The sequence below is a fragment of the Numida meleagris genome, chromosome 14 (genome assembly GCF_002078875.1).
Source record: "Numida meleagris isolate 19003 breed g44 Domestic line chromosome 14, NumMel1.0, whole genome shotgun sequence".
In the NCBI taxonomy this organism is placed as follows: Eukaryota; Metazoa; Chordata; class Aves; order Galliformes; family Numididae; genus Numida; species Numida meleagris.
Window position 1 is genome coordinate 1,061,199 of NC_034422.1, and position 16,363 is coordinate 1,077,561.

At 38.5% G+C, this 16,363-nt stretch overlaps 1 protein-coding gene across 3 annotated transcripts in view; it reads right to left on the minus strand.

Annotated features, from left to right (window-relative positions):
* The window catches only part of TXNRD2 (thioredoxin reductase 2), a 35,255-nt gene continuing 27,785 nt past the window's right edge, over window positions 8,894–16,363 (minus strand). For 2 of the 3 annotated variants that reach the window (XM_021413336.1, XM_021413334.1), the window contains exons 15-17: window positions 15,575–15,646; window positions 13,710–13,807; window positions 8,894–11,496 (exon numbers count right to left, since the gene is read on the minus strand). In XM_021413336.1, the coding sequence (XP_021269011.1) occupies window positions 11,373–11,496; window positions 13,710–13,807; window positions 15,575–15,646 (294 nt within the window). In that variant the 3' untranslated portion in view covers window positions 8,894–11,372. Of the gene's footprint in view, window positions 11,497–13,709; window positions 13,808–15,574; window positions 15,647–16,363 lie in introns of those variants that run through there. The other variant, XM_021413335.1, reaches the window with a different exon arrangement.

Consider the following 16,363-nt stretch of genomic DNA (forward strand, 5'->3'; position numbering starts at 1 on the left):
GTAACCTACCAAATAACCACAGCGGGTGCAGCAGGCAGAGCAAAACTCCAGGGAACTTTTGGAGGTGCCTGTTTGAAAGCTTCTTGCTTCTGACTTGCTCCAGGGGCAGCCAGACTGCCGCCTGTATTATATTTGCTCTCTCTGATGATCAAGAGATAGCAATTCCCTTTGTAGCCTCCCTTTCCTCTAGCTGCAGCTAGAAATTCACAGACTGGACCAGTTAGTTCCCAGTGTCAACTAGCAATACATATTCTAGAGGAAGATGGAAGAACTCTTGCAGATGATGGCAATGCAGTATGAATTCTTTCCAGAGCCTTTGATTATTTTTAATATTTATAAAAAGCATTCTGAACATTCACGAGAGCCATAAATACGTGTATAAAAAAATGCCCAATGCCCCTTGTCAAGCCAAAATGGATCCAGCTGTTCTGTGGTGCTGGTCTCTGATTGCAGAGAATCCCTGCATTAATGAAAGATGTATAAAGGGAATCCCAGACTAGAAACATGATCTCAGCTAAAGACTGCTTAAATCAACTATTAGAGAGTATTTCAGGGAAGGACACGAATACAAAGCTGATTCTCAATACAGCTGAGATCCAGTCACAAGAACCCATCTCCATGAGGAAATCCGTACTGCCTGCAGATGCTTTTTAGGGCAAGATACTTCCAGACACACTGTTGTTTTGTTCTGGTACAACATCTTCCAAGTTCTGTGCCAGTAAAATTGCGTCACTGCAGACTCAACCCTAGGGTCGAGCACAGCATGAGCGCCAGGCCTGCTGCCTTTTTGGGCAGATGAGAAAGGCCAGTACATGAGCTGTAGCAAATGACATGTGAGCATCGTGGGGAAAAAAGGAAGCAGTATTGGTGGTGTAAATACTAGAAAATTGGCAAAGGCAGTCAATTTTTCTCCTTATATACCTTATGATGTCCATCCAGCAGCCTCTGCCACCTGTAGCAATCATTACTTTCCTGATAATTTCAACAAAAGTGACACACAACGGTGCCATAAATTTTTTAAAGTGACATCTGTGCATGCTGCTCATGCAGAAGTATTGTGATTCATGTTAAGAATGCAGAGCAAGGAAAGGTGGGGGGGGGAACATAAGGAGAGAGAAAAAATTGACACAACCTCAGCGCCCCAGTCATGTTGAAGGGAATCGCTCTGTCATCCATCATTCTCCTTCTCAGAGGACTGCTTTGCCCAATGTGGCTGATGCACTAGCTCTCAGGCAGAGGTAATTGTTATGAAACTGAGATAGCAAAAGAGCAGTGTCTGATAACAGAAGGGCAGATCTGTCATCGGCACAGAAGGCAGTCTTTCCTTGTGGCAGTAGCTAAAGAAAAGAAGATGCAATTAACAATTAGCTTTGGTAAGAGAAGACAAAACCCTTAAAACAGTTTCTGCTGCAGGAAATCAAGCCACAAGCTTAGGAATTAATGGTTCAAAGTATTGATTCTTGCCTTGCTAGATATAATATAAGATGAAAGAGAGAGGGAATTTCTTTTGCCATTTCATTCTGGCTAGCTAAGAACCAAGGTTTAGCTATGGAAAAAGGCCAGTCTTACAACAGTTACAGGAAATGAGAATAGCTTTGCAGCATTTCCAAGCAAATCCAGCACACCTTCAGCTTATATATTAGATACAAAGTTCAGGCTTCTCACCTCAAAAGACAAAATCAAAGTGTTTCAGTGAGTGCTGCACTATCTCCTCTGCCTTTTGCCCCTTCACAGCTCTATAGCTTCTCAAGTTAGAATCAAATTCAAGTTAGAATCAAATTTACAAAGAGCTCTTGGTACATCAAGCAGGCTTTGCTTTCATACATTTGTCCTATGAACTGCGTACTCCTTCTTCCAAGCTTGGACAGCAGATCTGGAAAAATAGAAACCAAGATTAGGAAGATCATGGCAGTAGTGCTCTTTAGAAACATAACCTGAAGGTTTATCTACATTGCTTGCTTCTAATCAACTTGCTTAAATACTGCTGTGTGTACAGCCCTGGCAACAACCCAGCTAAGAAGCTGTGTCCTCACACAGTGAGTCCAAGCTATGCTCTTTGTTCTATCTGGGCAAACTAGGTGGAATCTTGCTGGTCTCGAAAAGCTCAAGAGAACACACTGGAACTACGCTCTTTGGCACAGCCCCTGCTCTGATGTATAACACCTGGGTCAGACAACACAGCAGCCACCTACACCAGCTGCAGCATGACTCCACTTGGTAATGCAGAGAAGCTCCTGTAGATGCTTTACACCGGGGCTGAAGTCTTTAGGAATGATCCTGCACACAACTACATGGGGTCGAGACGCAAGAATTCAATACAGGCTTGACTGAAAAAATGTTCGAGAAAGCAGTTAACAGTGGTTGTACTAGGGCAAAGATGAAGGCAATCACTGCTCTGAATGCTATTTTTCCCAGTGTGTCAGGCTTTGTAGAATTTGGTAGAATTCAATAAAGAAATGTAACATACTCCCACATAATCTCTTTTGTTGCCAGTCAGCACCATGATTCCTGCTCTACAGGGAGGGGCAATTGCTAAGGAAAAAGCATGATTCATAGGACACAGTTCCTAGGTATAGCTTATATGCAAATTGTCAAGTGCTGCCTCGGAAGAACGGACTGGACTCCCATCTTAGAAATTCCGCCTAGTAACTTAGATCTGTTGGACTTCATTTCCAATGAGAACTAGATCCATGTAATTCAGATTAGTGATTCAGATTGTATCTCCATAAACCAGGCCCTAAAAACAAGAAAATAGCTCCCTTTTTTTTTTTTTTATTAAACATTCAGAAATGAACTTTATTATTTTGAGGTAGTATTCATAAACAAATGTATATCTAACTAAACTATGCGTGTTGCCCACTTGTCAGATGCAGCTTGGGCAACAACTCAGTCTGCATCAGTAGCAATGCAGATTTTCCCAGAGTGAATAATTATTACAAGTCCCATGAAATGCTTCTGGTGGGGTCACATTGGAGATGTGCAAGGAATACTATCAACTAATTCATGCACCAGAAACAGTGCTTTTATGCAAGGAAAAGGCAGGTATCTTCCTCTCCCTATGACACATTGCGTGTGGATTAATTGAGACTCTCAAATGACATTAAAGAACAACCTTGTTCTGCGATTTCATGGTCCACAGGTGCAGGAGAACAAATCCAGCCCAGCCTATAGGCTTAGATAAACAACCTTGTACAGCATTGCCAGCTGTTCTTTTCTTCCCCTTCCCAACTGCTTTGGTTCTTCATGCCCTACAATATTTTCCACTTCTAAACGACTTTTTTTTTCCTTTGTCCATAGCACACTATGTTGCTTGTGCTTGTAGTGATTAATTTCACAGCTCACACCTAATTTGACCCTAATGACTTTGGCTGCAAAGAAGTAAAATGGACAACTGGTTGTTGATCCAGACAACTTATCACCCCATGAACACAATAAAGGCAGAGCTGTTTTCAACGGGGAGATGCCCATTACTATTTTTACAGGCAGCATGCTGGAGCTCCCTTATCAAGTGGAGAGAGTAAGCACGTACTCCAGGCACGAAGAGGGGAGGCAGACTGCTTTGAGCCTGCAAGGCCACACAATATGGGAAGTGGTCGCTTGAAAGAGGAGTGGGAAGAATGACAGATGTTTTGTGCCTGTGCGTTTTTTTAGAGGACACTGGGTCTCTGCCATGGGAACAGGGTGGACAGTAAAGGCAGTGGACTAGATGTGAAGAGTGACAAAGCAAGTCAGCCATGGACAGCCTGTGGGAGGCCAGAGGAAATGCACCATTAGTCAAAGTTGGAGGAAAAATAAAATGCGATGACAACTGGGCCATTCATGTACTTCCCCTTCAAGGACTGACCAGACCCTTCACGACTCAAAAGACTCAAGTATCAGCTTCTTTTTCTCTTCATCCAGGCTAATGTGCACCAGCACAGTCTGAGAAACTCCCTTGTCACTTTTATTAATTCTTATCTTGTTGTTCTTGGCTACACTTCACTGAAGTACAGTGAGGGAGAGCGCTTCAATCAATAATGCAGGTCCAAGCGAGCACCCTCTTCCGTTGTTCTTACATATCAACTCGATAGCTTAAAGCAAACGTGCATCCAGCTATGAACTTGAGAAATATTAGGACTTCCAGAACTAGAAAGCAAGGCAATGAGGTGGCGTCACAAGGACATTTAAGCTCCAAACACAATTTTATGACAGTCCAGGGTAGTTTTCGTGCTTTGAAAATTTGCTACTTTATGCAAAAAGAGCAAGACCTTAGAGCTCTCAGTAACCACAGTGACTGTGAAGAGAGCCTTGCATTTCACAAGCAAATTTCATCTGATGCTCCATTCTACCACTGTCACGCTAATCCTGAGGCACTCTTGTCACAACCTGTGAATCCGATGTATTTTGTGGTTAAGGAAAGGTGATGCCCTTCAGAAAGGCCCCACATAAACACTCACAAATGGCTGATCTCTTATTCTTCAGTAGAGATTATGCCACAGCTAAGGAGAAATCTTATTTAGAACTGCCTTCTCTGATGCTGTGGCATTTCCAGATTCGGAAAAAAGAAGTGAGTTAAACGAAAAGGCACGCAGAAAATCCTGAAACGCTCCTTCAAGAATACCTTGGACTCTTACCCCAGCTAAAGGGAATTCACTCATTTAACACTTAAACAGGGCAAAACGTAAATAAGTAAAATAGAATGAGGTTAGTGCAGAAAAGCAGACATTAAAAGAATTGAGTAGAGAAGAACACAATTAAAACTCTAATTAAGGACAAGATCAAAATCTTGGAATCAATGCAAGTGAAGTGTAAAGAAAATTCTCCTTATTTTTCCTGCATTTGAAATGGAAATGGAATAAATATTCCTAAGGAATAAATTCAGTGAGAACCCGAAGAGACAAAAATCAAAATGCCTCTCATGATTTAATTAGATCCCAGTCTGATGTAAATTAAATAAATCCTTTGATAATCTGAGATCCAATTCTTAAGACTCCAAACAGCCTGCGTTCTTTAAATTGCTTACGGTTAGTAATCTCTGCTTTCTACATTACAGGAATCAGGATTCATTCACCTAAGCTAGCCAAATTTAACCGTGCTGTCAGAGTACGAGTGCCATGCTGCCCACACTACTGTGCCTAACAACATCTTCCCAATTATTTAGGACTCTTTTCAGTAGAACACTCGTTGATTCCATTTCTTTAAGGAAAATGCTTGGGTTTTCTGATGTTTTCAGCTGTGTTTGTACAACTTGCCTTCATGTGAAAATTAATGCACTTCCTCTTCATCCTCTGAGACAAAGAAAGATTATCAGGATTTAATAAAAATGCCAAAGCTCAATCTTTTGTTCCCATTTAACAAAAGTGTTTAGATAAAGGTTTCTGTGCCTCATTAATTGTGTTAGAAACTTCAAGGAATGATGTGATTTAAGATAGCTCAACCTCCTGCATAAAGCTAGAAGGTGCTGGATAACGTGCTGCTCTGACACTACGCAAATAAAATCTTGTTTGGTCACATTCAGTTCTGGTTCTGTTTCAGTAGATGTACACAGTTTAATAATATATTTGAGCCTTGTTTCACAGGGATGCTGCAAAGAAAAGAAAGTATTTAGGTATTTTCACTCTTCTTTTTTTCCCCCTCCAAGTTTAAAACCTAAAAGCTGTCTTTTTTTCTATTGTTTTATTCCCCTCATTATCTTAGAAAATATTAGCTAAGTATTTTCTTATGTTTCTAGAATTATGTGATATTTTAAGAGACATAGATTGAGCAGGTACCCACAGTCCTTTTTAGATTTGCTACCATCTATCCAATTCAAACTCCTAACGCAGCCTTGGGAAAAAGAAGTCCCCTTGTAAAAGATTTAAGAAGAATCTTGCTGTTCTGTTTTCTGCCAAAACAAGGAAGAACAAGCCTGATTCCCACCCTGCTTTATGGTAAGGGTAAGAAGGATAGGAAAAAATCCCACAACAGTTCTTCTGGTCTTCATGTACTCTGACAGAAAATGAGGGTAAAAATGAGAAAGGGTGAGTATGTTTACAGTTCATCTTTTGTGGAGCATTGAGGTTTCCCTAAATTAATGTATTAATACATCGGATATGCTCGATCATAAAATGATGAGATTTTTGCCTGGAAAAAATTTCCCCCACCCCCTCCTTGGAGATGCTGGTTCTGACAGGCTGCAGCTCCCAATACCTCTACCTAGCTAACAATGCAAAGCACCTTGTTCAAACAAGACTGGTCTCCATTTCACATAATCCCCCCAGGGAATATTCACTTTTCTCTTCATCCTATACCAATCTGACTGATGCAATCGGATTCTGGAAATGTGCCTTATTAGTTTCTATTCCAGCTTCTCAAGGATGATGCTAATTTTCCATTGTAGAACCAGAAGATTTTAGGTGTGCTAGGTCTAGTCTGTAAGAAATGACACCAAACAAAATGGCATACACAAATAACTCATAAACCATGTTTGGAAATGGACATTACGATACAGCGCTCCTTGCAAAGGAAGTCTATGGGTAAAAGAACAACCTTCCTCACTGCAGTAGTGCTTGAAAGGAGACATTTTACAACCATGTGATGAATAGACACCTGCATTTTCTTACTTACACAAAATCTTTTGCTTAATTTGTGGACCAATTCACCATCCTAATTGTATCCTTCCTAGATCAATGGTATAACATTAAGCCTTCATGCTACAATAGCCTAAGAGTCCCATTTTATTCTTTAAAGATTTGATCATTTTCTTTTGTTTCCCCATAGCAAACAGAATCCCATTCACATCCCAAACAGAATGTCAGCAGTTGGGATGGTGTTTTGTTAAGGTACATGTAAGATTAAAGACTGAAATCAGATGCAGTGTTGCCAAAGTCTTTGCAATGAGCGTGTTTTCATGGCAAGATGACTGACAAGAATTGCAATAAGGTGCTGAAGGGAATATTTCACCTGGCCCATCAAAATTCAATGTAAAGGATTAGAACTAAGAAGAGCTGACAATATTGACTTTGAGTGCCACAACAGAAACATAATTAGCTCTTTGACATGCAGTGGACAGAAATATTCCTTTTTTTTTTTTTTTTTTAAACCAGACAGAGTAATTAAACCAAATCTGCTTCATGCTGCCCCAGAAAACAAAAACAAACGCCCTACCCCACCGCCCGTCTCCCCAGCACAAAAAAGGTCTGCTCTTCTGCTTCCTCCTTTCCTAGTAAAATTCAGGTTTGGCACTAGAATAAATGCATGCAACTCCAGCCTTTCTGCTGGAAGAACATCAGGAAAACTTTGTGCATAAAACTAAAAAACCTCTCTTAAAATGGAGCATGTAGATCTGAAAGAATGAAAAAGTCAATGAATTTTATATAAGTTTACTTATTGCAAAAACAAACTGTCTGTGCTATGCTTATTAAAGGCATATTTCATTGCCTAATCATATATGTCTATTGTATCTTTTATGTTTTGAATCGTAATTGCAGTCTGTTCCCCAACTGTAATAATGAAAGACATTTTGGCATATGCTGATATTGATTCCTCTTTAACAAAGCACTTTAGACATATGCTTGCAACCCACTGAAATTAATGGCTAACATTGAGTACATTGATTCGGCTGGGGTTTAGACAAGCAGCAATGTAGATGGGCACGAAGTTGCCGACTTTGCTGGATAAGCTTGAGCCTCTGAAGAGAGAAGTCTTCAAACTTGAAACTGCATAATTTTTAAATGTTTTCATTAGAAATACACTTTTTTTCTAGCAGGGTTATTCTGTTAAAAACATAGATCCATTGTCTGTAGTCATAATAACAACTGCAGAAACATTTTCTAAGAGATGTTCACGGAAAACAGTACATGCTTATATGAGAAAATGCAAAATTTAATTGTAGACAATAACTTACCATTAAGAACAAGCTATTATTAGCTATAAGTAACACAGTATATTCAATTCCCAATTTTATAAACTTATTAAGATTGTCCATACACTTGTCTGTTATTCTTGTCGGCAGCAAGATTAAAAGGGTATGAAAATAAAGAGGGAAAAAATAATAAAGAGCAATGCTTACCTTGTTCCCTTTCTAGCCAGCGTTCCTAGCTATCGTAATTAGAACCTGCAGTGACATATTCCAGGAAACTAGAACAGAGTAAAAATAACTTTAAATGCAATTAAGTCAATATTTCTTCTCCAAAATGAAACCCAGGAAGGATACAGAGGTAATGTTAAAACAGCCTGTTCCAGAAGCTCAGCATCACTCAGCTTAATGGGAACTTCCCATCAAAAGATAGTTTAAAAAAGTTAATCTCAATTTTATTTCATTATGTTCAAATAAAGCGAAATAAAATTGAGATTAACTCGATCAATGTAGTTCCCTTCTTTTCTGATAGAAATTTCTCAGAATTTTTAAGCATACGTTGCTAGCATTTCTTAATTTTAAAATATTTTTACCTATCAACCATACCCACAGCTACTAGATGGCTTTGCTGTATTTTTTCCACTATATTTTCTAGTCTAAAACCCAACCAGCTAAATATAGAATCGTTTAGCCCTGCATAATACTCCGCACTGTATTCCAGTAAGCTTCCGAGTTACATCTTGATGAGTCCTCGCGCAGCACGTCAACGCACACGGACTGCGAACATACCTGTTAGACCTCATTAGCAGCAATTAACAGGAGAGCGTATCTGAAACCATACTTACTTCATCTAGAGTTGTTTCAAATTTAAATTCAAAATAGTTTAGAAGGTCCCCAGCCTGGAACAGTGGCTATTTGGTTTATGCACCGGAGGCAGGCAGGTACCAGCGTCTCCTTGTTAATCGCTCTGAGTCTAGTTTCCTTTACATATACTTCTATCACAAGCAGCGACATTAAGATTAAAAAAATACACGCATAAGCTGAAGCTACGTACGAAATTAACAGCAACAAAAAACATTTACTAAAAAATACATTCTTTATTAATTTGCTAATTCACAACACAATAAATATCAGAGAATACATGTGGGACCCAGCAATGCTCAGACTTGTCTGCGCCGTGCTGCGGTTTGACAAACAAGCCGTCATCAGCTGGCATCCGGAGAAAAAACCCACAATCATTTTTAACTTCCACACATAATCAGTGGTTCGTGGCGTACATCAGCCCATCGCAACTGACATCAGTCAGGCTTTTAAAAACAGAAGGACCATCCTGGAAAGTTGCTCAAAGAATCTTTCAGGAAAAAAAGCACAAATCGCACTACTTTCCTTATTCTATCTTGCTGTCAATTCTGACCTTAGGTTTATGTAGGCATGAATAAACATTTAGTTTTATTTCAGGTGGCAACATTTTCCATTAAATGAGGAGTAGAACCAGGCTGCAGCACATAATACAGGATCCATTTTCACGAAGTCCACATAACAATTGTAAAACCAAGACTTCTACTATTTGAAGGATGCCCACAGGCCTCAGTTTCAAACACTGAATGTATTCAGAACACATTTCCTTGAGATCTCTTCACTGGTTGTCCCAAATAATTTCCAGCTTTACAATGAATGAAATTAACTAAACTTTCCATTGATCAGTCTGTAGAGACAGACAACGCAGTCTGCTGGAAGCATTCCTCTGACAGAGGAGGGAAGCCCTTTCACATGAGTGAACATCGATGCTTTCATGTGTGGGAGCAAAATGAACTAGTAAGTAATCACTGGGAAAAAGATCATGCATACATCACATTATAGTTTAGTCAGAGGTGGGATGTTTCTCAGTAAAATCTCTGCAGACTGAGATGCTCTGTATTTCAGTGTTTTGAAATACTAAGTAAAATATCTTAGAAAAAACGAATTTACTGCAAATACTTTTACAGCTGGGAAATTTGGCTGTATCGTTCTCATCAGGCCTCTATGAAATGAAACAGAAATTTCTGAAGGTGCAGGTATACATGCACTCACATGCAGATATAAAATTTTGATACCACTTCCTCTAAAGGAAGTTGCAATATTCAGGCAGTATTCTGACTTGAGGTATTTTTATACATGGTTATTGATGATTTCATAGATGAAAAATTACACCAGCAGATCTGAAAACACCTGCAGTCAAACTGCATCACCCCAGCTTTCATGGATCAGAAACATCAGGACACTTGGAAGAGAAAGGATTTAGTATTTCTTTTGTGGCTTTTTAAGCCAGAACAAATCCTAAAAACCAGAGTATTCAAGTGTAAACAACAGTGCGATAAATACTGGATATTTTACCATGTCTGATCAGTTTCTGTCTAATATTTTCTCTGGCAGGTACAATTCTCACGGTAAGAAAACATTCCATACTTGAAATAAACCAATCTTTGTCCACGTTGCAGGCTGCAGCAGCAAACCAGTCAGAGAAAAAATAACAAAAGATATACATGATCATCAGAATACTCTTCCAAAACGCGTCGCAAGCAGAACACGGGACAGCTATGAAAATATCAAATTACACATGCACAAACACTTACACAGATGAATTGCAAAAAGGATACATTTTGTTTTACCTGAAGTTGATCTCTCCCTTTTCTACAAATACAACTCTACTGTAAAGGCTGCAAGAAATTAAGTGACTATGCATATCAAAACGTTGGCAACTGCAACTTGGCTTGAAATTCGATGTGCTTTGTATTGTGCCTTTGTCAGGCTACTTACACATATTTAACTTGTTTCTTCTGCAAAAGAAGTTTAATCATCGGATTTCTAATGATTCTCCGTTGCCACAAGTTAGCCAGCATCTCCCCCTTGTGGACAGAAGTAAAACTAGTAGAAACTTGCAATAGGTTAATTATTACTTTGGTCACTACTCCAAAAAAAGTTTGCAGATAATTACATATTACATTTCAAAAGGGGAGGGTGGGGGGGAAGGAGTGACTGCGTACCAATTGTTAGGGAACTTCTAGGAAATTGCTTCTACCAGCGAGCACAAAGTCTTAATGTTCAGTAATAGGATCAGTAATGAACCATCCAAGTACTTAAGAGAAAGCATCCCCACCAAAACTCTAAGGAAAGCTCTGTCTGATGCCTGGCACCTGTACGAACACAATGCAAGAGACTTCTGTAGGCAGTCAGCAATGCCAACACAGAAACTCAAATGGCAACTATTTAAATTTAAGAAGGCCCAAGATGTTAATGACTTTTCATATATTTTTGTACATAGAGCTGCAATTACTCCCTAGCTCCCAGAAAGAAAAAGAGCTATATGCACTTTCAAATAGAGAGATTTGTTATGGTGTGAACTGCAATGGTTTTAAAACTCTGATGATGTGAGGGTAATTCTGTTGACTGTCTATGGAGAGAATGAGAAAGGTTCCTGGAACTTAAACTATTAAAGCTACTTCTACTCCAAGTGCCCCTTTTCTTTTCAGATACAGTTTGTGCTTTTTTTCCTCCTTTCCAGGGATGGTATTTAACCTCAGCAACCTGTAACTGTTGCATCCAGGCCGGAACGTTTTGTAATATGTAACTTGGTAATTTCCTCAGCACAGGTAGGGTGAATGCCAACTGTCTTCATTAGCTGAGGATATGTAGCACCACATCTACCAAAAGAAAGAAGAAAAAAAAAAAAAAAGACCCAGAAAGTCATACATTATTCACCCGAAGCAGACAGAATTTCCTAAAACATCGAACTAATCCTGTACTTATCCCTTCTATCAGGTGGAGGAAGCTGCATTTATTCTTCACTGCTGTCTATTATTTCTCAGGCACTTCCACAGCAAAATTCAAATTCAAATGCCTAGCTTAACTACACTGTTAGGCACAGAAGAATTGTCATAAGAGCTGAGACAGAGAGAATTAAGCAATTTATCCCAAGTCACAACTGAGCCCACAGGAAAAAAAAAAAAAAACCCAAAAAAAAACAAGAAAAAAACTGCAACCTTCAGCTTTTTTTTTGTACATACATGTGTTTCAGCAACTCCAGATGGAAACGCACATACAAAGAGGAAGATAATCTTAATTAGGACTGCAGGCAAGAATATGCTGAAGGAAGCAATACCAGAATATTCTTCCACAATCTTTAGAAAGTCTACTGCTTGCACTGAAATTACCAATGCTGTAAGCAGGGGAAAAAAATTCCATCATTTGAGAGAAAGAAAAAAAAAAGTTGTGCTAAGAATCCCACTAGCCTAATTCTCTTGATCACTTTCCTTTGAGCTGCTGTTCCTGGCAAGTCATGCTGTAAAAATAGCTGAAACAGGCCTAAACACAAAAATTGTTCCCAATTCTCTATGGAATAGCATTCTGTCACAGCAAGAAGAGCTACAGAAGTCTCCTGGTGTCCCACCTACACAACCCAGGGAAGCACCCAAAGCAAAAACCACTGCTGAGCACCGATGTTACCAGAGCGCTAAGTGGAGATGGACGATGAAAAAATCAAACTGTGGAGGGACTGAAGTAAGAACTAATATTTGACAATGGAGAACACCAGCTTTTAGAGTGGGAGCTGCACACTGAAAACTCTGGATTTATGGAATACAATAGAAAACAGTACAAGGATCTGACCTGCTGAAAACCTCTTACTGTGGCTAAAGTTTTAATTTCCCTCAGGCAAGGCAGTAAAGCACTCCAGTTTCATATGCTGCTTTTTCACTGGTTATTTTGGATAAAACTTCAAAACAATGACATCCTAAAAAATGTAGTTCTAGAATCTATACCACTGGCAATTAATGAACTACAAACACATGTTGAAAATGTGTAGTCAGGGTACACCGCAATCGGCGATTTCCAAGATACTCCTCATGTGATGTTGAGGTCCTGCCTTCTTAATCATCCTGCATTTAATTTATGTTAGTAAAGCTAAAACTGCAAAAAAATAGCGACGTTATCTAGAACAATAAGCTAACACCCTAACTGGGAGGACATTTCTTGCAACACATATTACTTTAAAGACTTTAAAGTACCGTAATTTAGCAATGGAATAATTTAGAAATCAGTATTTCTGACAACACAAACAAGCAATAAAAAAGCAAATGAAAAACAAGCAAGTCTATCACACAAGTGCGATAGCAGAAACACTCCATTTCACCAGAGAGGACCTAGAATCTTTTCCTACACTTTCAAAGAGAGGACAAAGAAAATACAAGTCAGGGAAAATGCATTACTATTCAAATCTGAACAAACACGGAAACAAGATCAGACCACAGAGGTTTACCTACTTGGGTAAATTCATTAGTGCAATCATCAGACAGCTCCCTCGCCCAACATCCTACAGATACCGCTTCTTTACCTCATCACACTGGTTAGTTTATATCTAGAAGCTTAAAATTCATGCAAGTCCTTGGTGAGCTTTTAAGGAGCAATGGCTGTGCACATTTAAACATGAGATTAGAAAAGGAAATGATTAGCTGGCGAAAGAAAGTTTTTTATGGAAAGCGCAAACGCTCTTTTAAAAGGACTTGCAAAACAATACAGTGATTTCCTATCCTGTGCATAGAATGCAAAAGCAGCTTCACTCTGAGAAAACTAGGACTGGCAAGGTAATGAACAATTATTTCTTTTGTTTTAATGATATCAAGCCAACAGTATATTTTCCTCAGTTGTTTCTTAACTATATCCAGTATTACAATAACTAAATCCAGTATATCTTAATGAAAAACTGCAGTATTTTTAGTAAAAATGTGCAATACTACATAAAAGTAACAAAAAGCATGGATTCTTTATAGCGTTGCCAAAAATAGGCAGCTATCTTTTATAATCTTACAATAACTTTAAAAGCAGGCTTTAGAAGCTAGAGACATTCTTTTGTACTTACTTGATTCCAAGAGCAAATCCTTGAATAACTTCCCCAGCATTTGGTCCAATGAAATGAAGGCCGAGGATTCGTTGCTCTCTTTCTCGTAAGCACACCATCTGAAAACAATACATTACAGAGCAATCTTTTCTTAGAACATCTAAAGATAAGGCATGAAGTTGAATTAAATGAAACTGCAGCGCCCCGAGATCCTAGTTCAGCTGTCGAATCCCTCGGTGCCAAGAACTTACACACTTGCTTAAAACTTGCTGACTTCAATAGACCTCACGCTTGTCCTTGAGCACTTTCCTGAATCAAAGCTTTATTAGTGTATTTCTTTCAGACTTCAGGGAGCCACTGACCACAATTTGTGATATACTGAATACCTTCTTCTTTGTCGTTTGCACAACATCTTAAAAATACCTTCGTTAGTCTGATTGCTAGACTGGAGACACTTTGACACTGAAGTAACACCTAAGCAATTCTCCAAGCTTTTGCAGGTATTTGTGGCACAGAATCAGCAGTATTTCCAAAGATCACTACCAATTATAGTGTATTTTGTGACTCTGTAAATAAATGTAATCTACAGAAGCCTGTTTGGCGAGATCCATTTACCACACGAGGCATATAACACAAACAGGAGTCAAGTCTTGGAAGCAGTCAGCAATAAAGGTAACTAAGCATCTGCAAGGGCCGGAGTGAATGCACTCTTCAGTTCTATCAGAGGACTCACAGAAAACTTTTTCACTCCTTTAAGGACGTGATGTTTATCATTATGAAAAGAAATCCAGTCTATCCCTGTGCGCCCATCAAACATTGCACTGGCACCAATCTGTCAGATCCTCTACTCAGTAGAGGCTTGGATTTTTCATTAGGAATTCCAGGAGCAGCAGCAATTCCAACGTGGTACTTCAAAAACAGAAAAAGTTTTAAAGAAAAACTCCTCTTGCACTACAGTGTTAAATTCTAAGTTTAATGTATGTTCACATGGCTTGGGAGTGTAATAGAAACTATATTCAATACCATCCAACAACTACTATGACATTACTATTTTGTCTTCAAATATTCTCTTTCACTGACACAATTTAAAGGGAATAGCTAACAAGAATTAGCATCACTTTAGCTGCAGTAGTGCTTGGGATTGTTAAGGCAAAGCTGCTAAGCTATTTACGTGAGTCAGAAGTGACATAACATAGTTAGAAACACTGGCTACAATTAGTGACAACAGATATTCCTTACATTATTCAATAATAATAGCATAGTAATTTGTGACGGGCCTACAGAAGCTGCTACATTTATTCCAATCAGATATTTAGGAAAAAAGAATGAGAACTGTGATATCTTCTACCAATCTTAGATATATTTACCTTACCGAAGATTTTCTACTATGGGCAAGTGTATCACAAAACTTTTTAAGAGTGAAACAACCAGACCGCCCTAGGAGAAGACGTGCTTCAAGTTCCTTTTTTTTTTTTTTTTTGACAGCAGTGTACTTTCCCAAGAGAAGGATACTCAAATAACAACTGATAATACCTAGTATAGTACAGTATAATAACTAGTTAAGAACTTTGCTGAGGGAAGCAGAGATTGATCTCTATGGAATCTGGAATATTTCCTTGAACCTGAACAGAAGCCCATAGATGGTACCAATCAGCTGAATGCCACCTCTGAGAAATGCTATTATCTGCAAAACACTTGCAAGATGCCAGGGGGTATGTAATGAATATTAAATGTTTTAAAGATACGCGAGAGAAACAGACTGTCACCAAGAAAAGATCTCAACCATCTCAGGGCTTTCTTTCCCCACTAAATACACCTCCTTAAAGTAGGTCGTAATGTGCATCTTGTATTAAGTTAAAAGCAAGTTAAAAGCTCACAGCACTCACTTTTATATAACATTGAGCTGCATCTCTTTCAGCCACTGTAAACTCTAAAGGTTTATAATAAGCATGGTATACCTGGTGTGGAGAAAAATAACATTTGTGTTAGAATGCACTACTACATCAAAAAATGCTATTTTTTATAATAATCCTTAATATTACTACACATACTTAATGCTATGAAAAAAACCACTCACTCGTGTTCATTACTATAAACTAAAATAGGGAGGGCACAGTTTAACACAAAACTTTCATCTAATGGTTCTTTAAGAAGAAAAAGAAACTAAAAAACCCACAGAACACGTTACTCAAATGGATGCCACAAATTCAAAATGACATTTGTTTTGTTTCTTCAAATTTCACCCAGTGGTTTAAGAAATAACTTGTTTATTCTGAATAATGAAATCCAAGAAGCTTTCTATGTTTATAACTATGTATACCACAAGACAACTTAAACTAATTTTTGCAGTCTGAATAAAAAAAATTATTTTCTTTAATGATTTTGCCTGGGAATCCAAGCAAATCTATCAGCTGAACTTCCTCTCCAATACACGTATAACATCAACATCCTACGCCTCACATGCCTGCCTTAAGTAGGCAAGAATTTTGTTTCACAGTAATTTCTGTCATTCTAAAAGGCACTGATATCCAGGAACTCAGATAACAATTCTAGAGCAGTTGTGAAAGCATAAGCTATATTTCAGAATGATAAAAACTCTGAACTGATAACTGACTGAACACGGAGCAGTTTTTACTTCCATATTTTACTGAGTCATATACTGACAGCCTTTTTGA